Here is a 13,223-nt window from a genome sequence, read left to right as displayed (position 1 = left end):
TACTGTCTCTTTACCCCTTATTTCCTTTCACTTCTCCTCTGTACTTTTTATATTCAGCCTGATTCTCCCTTGTATTATCAAGCTGACATCTGTCCTACGCCCCCTTTTTCTGCTTCATCCTACTCTCTAACTCCTTCATCATCCAGGGGGCTCTGGGTTTGTTTGCCCTCCCTTTCCCCGTGTGGGAATGTACCTCGACTGTACCTGAACCATCTCCTCTTTAAAGTCAGCCCATTGTTCGATTACATTTTTGCCTAACAATCTTTGACACCAATTTACCCAGGCCAGATCCCTCTTCAATTCGCTATATAGTCTGATATATCCTGTACTGAACACATTTTATCAGACCTGCTGCTGATCAGTCTGTCTTTGATACTGGTGCAGCGTTCCAGTATCGCTGACAAAGTCAGCAGAGAACTGAAGAAATTCATCACAGTCTCTCAACCCAAGTGTCACATTGGGCAAAGCAGCCGCCCTCTGAAGCCGTTCTTCTGATAATAGATCAATTTATTCTCAATTACCGGCCAGGTCCCTCCTGCCTATTGCCACTAGGCCTTCATACAGCCCTTTAATTGGGTTTTCTCCTGATGTGATCACACCGGGCAGCCAATTCAGCAGCATTCGGTGTCCGTGCTCCTTGTAACTTTTAGAACCTGTTGATAAAAAAGTGCAAATATTACACACTGACAATGTGTCCTCGGGCAGATTAAACCAGCTGCATTATTTCAAAAATAATGGACTATTTGACAAATCTACAAACAACATTGGCTGATTCTTCATCCGCTCAGTGACTGAAGAGCTGCTTTAGTGAGGGGGAGGGGCTGAACTTGATACTTGTTATTTTGAGGAATGTGAACCCTGAGGAAAATCACACCCGGGGGGAGGGGAATCACACCCGGGGGGGGATCTCTCTCGGGGGAGGGGGAGCTCTCCCGGGGGGTTTCCAAGTCACTGTCACTCTAGGCCGGTGTGTGTTGCTGCCAGCGGAGATGTTGGATCAGTTCTACACGACCCGCCTCAGTGATGATGTCTTGGCAAAGGGTTTGACCCGAAATGTTGACTCTATTTTCTCTCCACGGATGTTGCCTGGCCTGCTGAGTTTTTCCAGCATTTTCTGTTGTTATTTCACAAACTACACCAGGCCAAATATGGGCGGGCATATTCAAATCACATGCTAATAACACAAAGATGTTTTCTCGGTAGCGGCTAACAAAGAGGAAATGACAGCGGGGTATTGCAACAGTTACAGGACAAAACCACAGCTTCCAATAATTGCAACCGTGCATACTCAGTGAAATTAGGGAGGAGATAGCAGAGACATTAGTATCCATATATAAATATTCAATAGAAAAGGAATAGTGCCAGAGGACTGGCAAAGAACAAATATAATTCCTATATTCAAACAGGGAGATAAAACTATAGACCAGTTTACATAGTGTCAGTGGGAGGAAAGATAATGGAATCTTTGCTAAAAGATGAGATAACAAAACATCTAGAGACAGAGAGTATAATAAAATATAGTCAGCATCGATTTCTAAAGAGAAGGTAATGTTTGATTACATAGAATTACTCCCTTATGTATTTAACTGGTTTCCTCTTAAATGTATCTGTGCTTATTCGCTTCAACTACTCCCCATGGTTGCGAGTTCTACAATCTATCCACTCTCTGGGTAAAGAAATTTCTCCTGAATTCCTGAATGGATTATTGGTGGCTAGCTTGTATATATGGCCCCTGTAGTTTTGGACTCCCCCACAATCATAGAATGATACAGCACAGAAGGGGGCCATTCGGATACAAAATTGGCTTAGGGACAGAAAGCAGAGAGCAGTGGTTAAGGGTTGTTTATCGGACTGGAGGGAAGTGTACAGTGGTGTCCCCCAGGGGTCGGTATTGGGACCACTGCTCTTTTTGGTATATATTAGTGACCTGGACTTGGGTATACAGGACATCATTTCAAAGTTTACAGATGACACCAAACTCAGATTTCGTAGTCACGCTGCCCCTTTAATCCCAAGTGCTTCTGAAAGTTCTTATACACATCAACCGCACTATCCTCATCAACCTCTCCATTACTTCATCAAAGAACTTGAGTAAGTTTGTCAGACACGATTTGCCTCTAACAAATCTATGCTGGCTGTCATTTATTAACCCATATTTTTCCAAGTGCCAATTAATTTTGTCCTGGATGATTGTCTCAAAGAATCCCCACCCCCGAATTAGGCTGACTGGCCTGTAATTACAGGGTTTATCGCTCTCCCCTATTTGCAATCCTCCAGCCTTCTGGCACCATTTCCATATCCAAGGAGAATTGAATGGCCAGAAATTCCGCTGTACTTCCCTCGGCAACCTAGAATGTATCCTACCTGGACTTTTCTACTTTGAGCACTGCTCAAGTAGCTTCTCTTTATCTAGGTTTATCCTATCCAATTTCTCTACTTCTTCTTTACTGCTACATTGGCAGCATCCTCTTCTCCAGTGAAGACAGATGCAAAGTCCTCATTTAGTACCTCAGCCATGCCCTCTGCCTCCACTAGAAGATCTCCTTTTTGGTCCCTAATCGGCCCCACCCTTCCTTTGACAACCCTTTTGCTATTTGCATATTTATAAAAGACCTTAGTGTTCCCTTTTATGTTACCCGCTAATCTATTCTCAAACTCTCTCTTTTCCCCTCTTATTTCCTTTCTCAGTTCTCCTCTGTACTTCCTGTATTCTGCCTGATTCTCTACTGTATTATAAAACCAACATTTATCATAAGCCTCCTTTTTCGGTTTCATTCTAATCTCTATATCTTTGGTCACCCAGGGAGCTCTAGCTTTGGATGCCCTTCCTTGCCCCCTCGTGGGAATATGTCTACTCTGTACCCGAACTATCTCCTCCTTGAAGGCCTCCCATTGCTCATTTACTGCTTTACCTGCTAATCTTTGATTCCAATCCACCTGGGCCAGATCCCCTTTCAACTCACTGAAATTAGCCCTCCTCCAATTGAGTATCTTCACCGTTGATTGTTCCTTGTTCCGTTCCATAACTACGCTAAACCTAATGATATTGTGATCACTGTTCCCCAAATGCTCCCCCACTGAAACATGCTCCACTTCATTCCCCAGAACGAGATCCAGTGCCGCTTCCTTCCTCGTTGGGCTGGAAATTTACTGATCAAAAAAGTTCTCCTGCACACATTTCAGAAATTCCTCTCCCTCTTTGCCAATTTCACTGTTACTATGCCAGTCTATATTAGGATAATTAAAGTGGAAACATCTTCATAATCTTAAAGACCTCTATCAGGTCACCCCTCAGCCTTCTCTATTCTAGAGAATAGAGCTCCAGCCTGTTCAGTCTTTCCTGATGGTTATAACCTCTCAGTTCTGATATGATCCTTCTGAATCTTTTTTGTACCTTCTCTAGTGCCTCTATATCCTTTTTGTCACACCAATTGTTAGGATAAAATTTGGTTTAGGGGATATAAAGGGGTGGGCCTCAATATTTGACCGGTATAATATGTCTGAAAGGTGCCATTCAGTCTTGTTAGGCTGGAAAACAAACGCAAAGCACCATGGGATACTTGGCTATATTAACCCTTTTTAAACTAACATAAATACATTTAGCTGACCAAAGACATTCTGAAGTGTTGCTTGTAATTACAACTTGGTAGTAACTGTTTAGAAAGAGCCTGTTCTTGGAAGAGATAAGAGTACAAAGGCACGATTAAGGCCTTGACGAGTAGTCAGCCAGCTGCATAATTCAACGTGGCTTTGTATTCATCCAGCCATGTCTCTGCTGAAAATACCTCCAACACCGATAACAAGAGTAAGAGATAGCTCATGAATATGAAGCCTCTACAGTCGATAAGCTTTTTACTGACATATCCAGAGGGTACTCGAGTTCAAAGGACAGGCCTAATAGTTGATTGATTAATCATGTAAACCAATGAAGCATCAATATTCTCATGTATACACCCCCATTAGTAATAAGTGGGTGTTGTCTAATAAACTGTATAAACTAAGCTGTATTGCCACTTTTTCCCCTTGAGAACAATGTCTCTAGCTAAGGGTAGCTGAGATAGTTCTCCTGTGTGCACTCGTAATAAAACTATTGATCTGGGTAACACCTGAGTCTGTTAGTTCTATTTTGCCTTCCAGATTTTCCTTGTCAGAAGTGGGACACCGCCGGACTGCTGATCGATCCTCCACAACGACATAAACGGAAAGGTGAGTAGCAATATTCACCCTTAACGTGGAGGTCAGCGAGGCGGATCGGGGTAGCGGTGGTATAAAGAACAGCGAGTGAAGGAGCAACAGGCTTCAGGGGTGGACCAAGAGGATGCGTTTTAAGGTATAAAGGGTTTAGAAACCCAGGTGGGAAAGCACTAAAGGGTTTAGAAACCCAGGTGGGAAAGCACTAAAGGGTTTAGAAACCCAGGTGGGAAAGCACTAAAGGGTTTAGAAACCCAGGTGGGAAAGCACTAAAGGGTTTAGAAACCCAGGTGGGAAAGCACTAAAGGGTTTAGAAACCCAGGTGGGAAAGCGCTAAAGGGTCTAGAAACCCAGGTGGGAAAGCGCTAAAGGGTCTAGAAACCCAGGTGGGAAAGCGCTAAAGGGTCTAAAAACCCAGGTGGGAAAGCGCTAAAGGGTTTAGAAACCCAGGTGGGAAAGCGCTAAAGGGTCTAGAAACCCAGGTGGGAAAGCACTAAAGGGTCTAAAAACCCAGGTGGGAAAGCGCTAAAGGGTCTAAAAACCCAGGTGGGAAAGCGCTAAAGGGTTTAGAAACCCAGGTGGGAAAGCGCTAAAGGGTCTAGAAACCCAGGTGGGAAAGCACTAAAGGGTCTAAAAACCCAGGTGGGAAAGCGCTAAAGGGTTTAGAAACCCAGGTGGGAAAGCACTAAAGGGTCTAGAAACCCAGGTGGGAAAGCGCTAAAGGGTTTAGAAACCCAGGTGGGAAAGCGCTAAAGGGTTTAGAAACCCAGGTGGGAAAGCGCTAAAGGGTCTAGAAACCCAGGTGGGAAAGCACTAAAGGGTCTAAAAACCCAGGTGGGAAAGCGCTAAAGGGTCTAAAAACCCAGGTGGGAAAGCGCTAAAGGGTTTAGAAACCCAGAATACGGAAATACCGGGTGACGATCCGGAGGGATTCAAGTTAAAGGGTGTTTAGAGTATAAGTGTTTGTCTGTTTAGAGTATAAGTTTTGTGTTGTTGTTCCGATAAAGTATAAGATTGGATCCTTGAGAGTCAAGGGGTGATCGACACGGACAAGGGTGGTTGTCTATCTCAAACGCCTAGCCTGAGCCTGAGTTAAGAGGACGTCGTCCCACGTGACGGCCAGGATCAAGTAGGTGTCGGGAACTATAAACACCACAGGATCGTGATCCCGTGACGAGTGAGTGTGCGCAAAATAAGTGTGTGGGTGAATGATAGAGAAACATAAGAGCCATTGAGAAGTAAGTCGGAAGTTATCTAGAATGCCTAAAAAGGATGCAGAAATAAAGGAGGGACGGACTACCCCTTGGGGAGATCCCGACTCCGTCACCCGCTATTTAGCGGACAAAGATCAAAAACTTATCGAAACTATGAAAAAGAAAGGATGGGATCCCGAAGACAGTGCCGAGAGCCAAAGAGCTTGGTGGAGGGGACAAACCAAAGATAAAGAGGGAAAAGGGGGAATGGTCATCTTAGCTTGTTACCAGAAACAATGTAAGGAATCGAAACAGAAGGGAGAGATAAAGAAGGAAAAAGATCTAATTTGCAGGCTAACCAATTTGAAAACTCAGCAAAGGAAGGAAAAAAAAAACATGGATTTGGAAAGCCAGGAAAAGCTGCTGAGTCACTGATTTAAAAAGGAAAAAAAAAACTTAAAGCTTTACTAACGTGGATTTTCAACAGAGTGCTGAGAGTTGGGTGAGTCAGGGAGTCTTAACTGGTTGCTGAAATCAAACTTTTGTTTGTTCCACATTTACTGTGTACTGTTTAAAATCTAAATTTCCCAGCTTTAAGCAGGGTTAAAAAGGGATTAAACAAGTCCTACAACTCAGAGCAGCTGAAGGCAGTTAACAAGGGAAACTGGAGTAATCTGGTTAACCTGGTTCTGCTGTAGCTGGGCTCAGCTCAGCAAGTCTTTGTTTCAGGGCCTATAAAAACAGGCTTTGAAGTGCGATTTTCAACAGAGTGCTGAAAGTTAGGTGAGGCAAGGCCTCAGAGCTTCGGCGAGTGCTTCGGCGGCAGAGCGGGCCGACAAAGGGCTCCAGAGACCAGGTAAGGCTTACTTTACTGGTGGTATTGCACTAAGTTAACTTAAATTGATTAAAGGGGTAGGCCATGCCAGGAGAGGCCAGCCCCGTGATGTGCTCCTCTTGCTCTATGTGGGAATTCAGGTACGCTGCCAGTGTCCCTGACCAACATGTGTGCCAGAAATGCATCCAGCTGCAGCTACTAACGGGCCGTCTTGCGGCGCTGGAGCTGCGGGTGGATGGGTTGTGGAGCATTCACGATGCTGAGAGGGTCGCGAATTACTCGTACAGTGAGTTGGTCACACCGCAGGGTAGGGCTGCACAGGCAGAAGGGAAATGGGTGACCACCAGGCGGAACAATAGAAGCAGGCAGGTAGTGCAGGAGACCCCTGTGGCCATCCCCCTTTCAACCAGGTATACCGCTTTGGATACTGTTGAGGGGGATGGCTTACCAGAGGAAGGCAGCAGCAGCCAACTTCCTGGCACTGGGGGTGCTCCTGCTGCCCAGGAAGGGAGAAAAAACAGTGGGAGAGCAATAGTGGTAGGGGATTCTATAGTTTAGGGAACAGATAGGCGTTTCTGTGGCCGTAGACGTGAATCCAGGATGGTTTGTTGCCTCCCTGGTGCCAGGGTCAAGGATGTCACTGAGCGGCTGCAGGGCATTCTGGAGAGGGAGGGCGAACAGCCAGAGGTTGTGGTCCACATTGGTACCAATGACATAGGTAAAAAGAGGGATGAGGTCCTGCAGCAAGACTTTAGGGAGCTAGGTAGTAGATTAAAGAGCAGGACCTCAAAGGTTGTAATCTCTGGATTACTCCCGGTGCCAGTGAGTATAGGAATAGGAAGATAGAACAGATGAATGCGTGGCTAAAGAGTTGGTGTAGGAGGGAGGGCTTTAGTTTCCTGGATCACTGGGTCTGCTTCTGGGAAAGGTGGGACTTGTACAAGTAGGACGGTTTACACCTGAACCAGAGGGGGACCAATATCCTTGCGGGGAGGTTTGCTAGCACTGCTGGGGGGGGTTTAAACTAACTTGGCAGGGGGATGGGATACAGAGTGGAACTATAGTAGGGGGTGATTTACAGCCAAATACAGAGGAAAAAAACAAGTCAGCTGGGAAGGCAGAGCAAATATGTGAAGGCAAAAGGGAATATGGCAAGGCTGGAAGGCATTTATTTTAATGCAAGGAGTCTTGCAAATAAGGTGGATGAACTGAAGTTGTTGTTGAACACATGGAGTACGATATTGTTGCTATCACAGAGACATGGTTGAGGGAGGGTCAGGACTGGCAGCTCAATATTCCGGGGTATAGAATCTTCAGGCGAGACAGGGGGGTGCAAAAGGGGAGGGGGTGTTGCAATATTAATTAAGGAGTCAATTACTGCTGTAAGGAGGGATGATATATTAGCGGGTTCCTCTAATGAGGCCATATGGGTAGAACTTAAAAACAAAAAGGGGGCAAGCACTTTGCTGGGAGTGTACTATAGGCCCCCAAACAGTCAGGGGGAGATAGAGGAACAGATATGTAGGCAAATCTCAGAAGTGTGAAAATAATAGGGTAATAATAGTGGGGGATTTCAACTTCCCCAATATTAATTGGGCTAGTCAGAGTGTGAAAGGCTTAGAGGGTGCAGAATTCTTAAAGTGCATCCAGGAGAGCTTTTTGATCCAGCATGTAGAAAGTCCTACAAGAGAGGGGGTGGTACTGGACCTAATTCTAGGGAATGTAGCCGGGCAAGTGGTGGAAGTGTCAGTAGGAGAGCATTTTGGCGACAGTGACCATAATTCGGTGAGATTTAAGGTGGTCATGGAAAAAGACAAACACGGCCCGGAAATAAGGGTTCTAAATTGGGGAAGGCCGATTTTAATATGATAAGGCAGGATCTGGCCAAAGTGGACTGGGAGCAGCTACTTATAGGAAAATCCACATCAAAGCAGTGGGAGACTTTCAGAAGGGAAATAGAGTACAACGCCAACATGTTCCCGTAAAGGTTAAGGGTGGCACCAACAAGCAAAGGGAACCTTGGGATATACAAAAATGCATTAGGGAAAAAAAGGGGGGCTTTTGGCAGTTACTAAAGATGGAGGAAGCCCTAGAGGAGTATAAAAAGTGCAGGGGCATACTTAAAAAAGAAATTAGGAGAGCGAGGAGGGGCCATGAAATAACACTGGCGAGCAAAATAAAGGAAAATCCTAAGATGTTTTATAAGTATATTAAGGGCAAGAGGATAACCAGGGAAAGGGTAGGGCCCATTAGGGACCGGCAATCTGTGTAGAGCCAGATGATGTGGGCGGGGTTTTAAATGAATTTTTTGCATCTGTGTTCACTATGGAGGAAGACGATGTAGACATAGAAATCGGGCAAGGGGACTGTGATATACTTGAACATATTAGCATCGAGAGGGAGGAGGTACTAGCGGTTTTAGCAGGCCAAAAAGTGGATAAATCCCCAGGCCCGGACGAGATGTATCCCAGGCTGCTGTGTGAGGCAAAGGAGGAGATTGCAGGGGCTCTGACACAAATTTTCAGAACCTCTCTGGCCACTGGGGATGTACCAGAGGACTGGAGAACAGCTAACGTAGTACCATTATTCAAGAAGGGTAGCAGGGATAAACCAGGGAATTACAGGCCAGTGAGCCTAACATCTGTGGTAGGGAAATTATTGGAAAAAATTCTGAGGGACAAAATTAGTCTCCACTTGGAGAGGCAAGGATTAATCGGGGATAGTCAGCATAGCTTTGTCAAGGGTAAATCATGTCTGACCAATCTGATTGAATTTTTCGAGGGGGTGACTAGGTGTGTGGATGAGGGAAATGCTGTGGATGTGGTATACATGGACTTCAGTAAGGCTTTTGACAAAGTCCCGCATAGGAGACTGGTCAAGAAGGTAAGAGCCCATGGGATCCAGGGCACGTTGGATCCTAAACTGGCTGAGTGGCAGGAGGCAGAGGGTGATGGTCGAAGGTTGCTTTTGTGACTGGAAGCCTGTGTCCAGTGGGGTACCTCAGGGATCGGTGCTGGGTCCCTTGCTGTTTGTGATCTACATAAATGATTTGGATGAGAATGTAAAAGGTATGATCAGTAAGTTTGCAGATGACACAAAAATTGGTGGGGTGGTAAATTGCAAGGAGGAAAGCCTCCGGCTACAGGACGATATAAACGGGTTGGTCAGATGGGCGGAAAAGTGGCAAATGGAATTTAACCCTGAAAAGTGCGAGGTGATGCATTTTGGACGGACAAATATTGCAAGGGAATACACAATGAGTGGTAGGGCCCTAGGAAGCAGGGGGTCAGAGGGACCTTGGTGTACATGTACATAGATCCCTGAAGGCAGCGGAGCAGGTAGATAAGGTGGTTAAAAAGGCATATGGGATACTTGCCTTCATTAGCCGAGGCATAGAATATAAGAGCAGGGAGGTTATGATGGAGCTGTACAAAACGCTAGTAAGGCCACAGCTGGAGTACTGTGTGCAGTTCTGGTCGCCTCACTATAGGAAGGATGTGATTGTTTTGGAGAGGGTGCAGAGAAGATTCACCAGGATGTTACCTGGGATGGAGTGCCTCAGCTATGAAGAAAGACTAAACAGGCTGGGGTTGTTTTCCTTGGAGCAAAGAAGGCTGAGGGGGAACTGATTGAGGTGTACAAAATGATGAGGGGCATAGATAGGGTAGATAAAGAGGAACTTTTCCCCTTAGTACGGGGGTCAATAACAAGGGGGCATAGATTCAAGGTAAGGGCAGGAGGTTTAGAGGGGATTTGAGGAGGAACTTTTTCACCCAGAGGGTGGTTGGAGTCTGGAACTCACTGCCTGAAAGGGTGGTAGAGGCAGGAACCCTCAACATTCAAGAAGCATTTGGATGAGCACTTGAAATGCCATTGCATACAAGGCTATGGACCAAATGCTGGAAAATGGGATTAGATTAGACAGGGCTTGATGCACGGCGCAGACACGATGGGCCGAAGGGCCTCTTTCTGTGCTGTATAACTCTATGACTCTAACATCTGTGCCGAGACAAATAAAACACAAGATTTGCTGAGTGAAAGGAACCTTAAAAATATGCTGGAATTTCAGGTTGTATGAAATTGTGTGTTAAAGTGTGAATGTTTTCCTGACTATGAATGTTTAAGAAGTTACAATATTCCTTTGTCTGAAAGTCTGTCCCAAAAAAAAAAAAAAACTGGGAAGAACAAAAACAATTTGTTTAACAAAAGATTAAGTTTCAGTCTAAGATTTAACCTTGGAGTTGTGGTTGCTATGGTGAAATCTTCCAAAGCAGTTTGATTTGATTTGTTTAAAATGTTGAAAAACTAATTTTTCTTCAGTTATATTCAATGTTTTTATAGTATTTTGGAAAGACATCTGAAGAAAGTAAGAAATACGACATAATTTACTGTTTTCTGCAAGAATGTGCTATTTTGTTTTGTCTGTTCATTATTGATACAAAAGATAAGCTTCGGCCTTGACGTTACAGTCGCCAGTGTACCTGGAAGAAAATGAATTTGAATGTGAATGTTTACAAGGCATGAGTGATTGTTTCTTTGTTAAAATGGCTTCCTTCTTTCTTTTCCAAGTGATACTGGTTAGTTTAAAAAAAAAAAAATTGATCTGGATTAAATTGGAGTTATGAGGTAGATTAACCTATTTCATTGTGGCGTAAATTGGTGTAGTCCGAATTGAATAAGATAACTCCGCTCCGCAAGAACATCCGATAGTGGCAGGTCCTTCTACAATATTTGATTGACTACGGTACTGGGAGCCCTACAGAATGCGGGACTAAAGGTAAACCCTAGAAAGGTACAGGTAGGGAAGGATGAAGTAATCTACCTAGGATACATAATAACACAAGGGAAGAGACAAATGCCCGAAGACAGATGGGAGGGGCACTAGGACCAAGAGGAAAGCTAGCAGAAGCAGCACGCAACCACTGGCTGTGTGCTTTGATTTCTCAGTCCCGTACTTACAAGCAGCTAGAGATGGCAGCAGGAAGGGACCGCGCCAGAGAGGGGAGGGGGTCAAGCAGGTATTAGGGCTATTTAATTATTGCCGGAACTTTATCCCAGAATATGCAGAAATGGCCCAGCCTATGCAGGATTTGATCAAAGGGGGGAAACCATCCCAGGAGCTGGTGGACTGGGGCCCCAGCCATGAAACAGGTTTTGTAAAGTGAAACAAGCCCTCACGTCGGCACCCGCATTAGGATTGCCAGATATGAGGAAACCTTTTCACGTCTATTGCCACAACCATGGGGGGCATTACACAGCGGTGGTAACACCGGACAATGGGGATAAGCAAAGACCGGTAGCATACTATTCTGCTAAAATAGTCCCAGTAGCAGCTGGCTTTAGCCATTGCCTGCAAGCCCTTGATTGCTCAGCATGGGCAATCAGAATCAGTGAACCTATTACTATGATGCGGGAAGTAGTACTACATACTCCCCACACCATCATAGAGCTGCTAAATACAGGAAGACTGAAAACTCTCTCGGACGGGAGAAGGGCCAAATGGGAAACAGTATTACTGCCCAAGGATAAATCCGTAAAAGTAGTTAGGGACATGAAGACCAATCCGGCCGAATGGGTGGTCACTGAGGGAGAAGGGTGTGCGGTTACGGAAGAAAATAAAAATATAGGACGAATTGGGGAAGAACCAATGGAGCAAGTAGATTTAACCCTGTATGTAGATGGGTCAAGGAAAGTAACTGATGGAGTAGCACGTACAGGTTGGGCAGTAGTAAATGGAGACGGGACATTAGTCCAGAGAGGCAAATTGGCAGGTCACATATCTGCAAAGTGACAGAATTAGTAGCATTAGCAGAGGCACTAAATTATGCAAAAGGGAAACGGGTGAACATCTACACCGATAGTAGATATGCATTCGGGGTAGTACAGGATTATGCAGGACCCTGGAGTAGAAGGGGTTGCATGACCTCTGGAGGAGATACCATCCAGAATGAAGTAATAGTACGAACGTTAGTAGAAGCCGCTGAGGCACCTACTGCAGCCTCCGTAATTAAAATCAAAGCGCACCAGAAGATGGCAAATAAGGAGCAGCGGGGGAATGCAAGGGCGGATGCAGCGGCACGGGCCGCCGCAGAACCGGATGATGAGGAAACACCCCTATGTTATAAAGAAATATGCCAATGTGACAAATGTCCAATGGCCACCTGCACCCCCATAGATGAGGTTAATTTGTATCAGCTGCACCAAGACACCTCAGGAAGAAAAGCAAGGGTGGAGAGCAAAAGGGGGTAAAGAAAGTTATATAGATGGACTGTGATGGAACCATGGGAAAGTTATCGCCCCCAAATGTATACAGGAAACCCTTTTGCAACTGTACCATGGCATTGATCACGCAAGATCCAAAACCATGCAGCACATGATAGAACGATGCTGGTGGTGGCAAGGACTGAATAATGCCATTGATAAACATTGCCACGACTGTATGGTGTGTGCGCTGTGTAACCCAGGAGGAACCATTAAAATAAAAATGCGCCATCAACTATGGCCAAAGGGACTGTGGGAGAAACTGCAGATTGATTTTACAGGACCATTGACTCAATCACAAGGGAAGAAATATTGCCTTGTAATCATTGATCAGTTTACTAGCCTTTGCTACCCGAGATTGTTCCGCAGGGACAGTAGCGCGGATCCTGGTGGAGGTCATACCTAGATGGGGGGTACCCTTACAAATAGATTCCGACCAAGGAACGCACTTCACAGGCAAAATAATGAAGGATCTGTGTAAACTAATGGGAATTAAACAAAAGCTCTACATACCCTATCGTCCGCAAAGTTCGGGCATGGTGGAATGCATGAACCGTATATTAAAGCATGCTCTGATTAAAGCAATTCAAGAAACAGGGCAATGCATAGGCAGACGAGGCAGCCAAGCGGGCAGCTGAGAAAGGGACTCTGACCAATGAAGCCCAAGTGTTCGTGTTTAGTTAAAGTGTGAAAACACAACTGTCTTTTTCAATTGCGAATTTTTTTTTATTTACGTGAAGTGA

The 13,223-nt window shown here is 45.2% G+C and overlaps 1 protein-coding gene across 2 annotated transcripts in view; it reads right to left on the bottom strand.

The window, feature by feature from the left end:
* ankdd1a (ankyrin repeat and death domain containing 1A) overlaps nt 1-13,223 on the bottom strand; it is a 162,493-nt gene that overhangs the window by 29,032 nt on the left and 120,238 nt on the right. For both annotated transcript variants that reach the window (XM_085968938.1, XM_085968937.1), the window contains one exon: nt 522-653. In XM_085968938.1, coding sequence (XP_085825064.1) covers nt 522-653 — 132 coding nt within the window. The remainder of the gene's footprint in view (nt 1-521; nt 654-13,223) is intronic.

The sequence above is a fragment of the Somniosus microcephalus genome, chromosome 27 (assembly GCF_052327205.1).
Source record: "Somniosus microcephalus isolate GS21.2 chromosome 27, FLI_Smic_1.0, whole genome shotgun sequence".
Taxonomy (NCBI): domain Eukaryota; kingdom Metazoa; phylum Chordata; class Chondrichthyes; order Squaliformes; family Somniosidae; genus Somniosus; species Somniosus microcephalus.
Note: the sequence above shows the minus strand (reverse complement) of the source record. Positions and strands in the feature narration are given on the sequence as shown.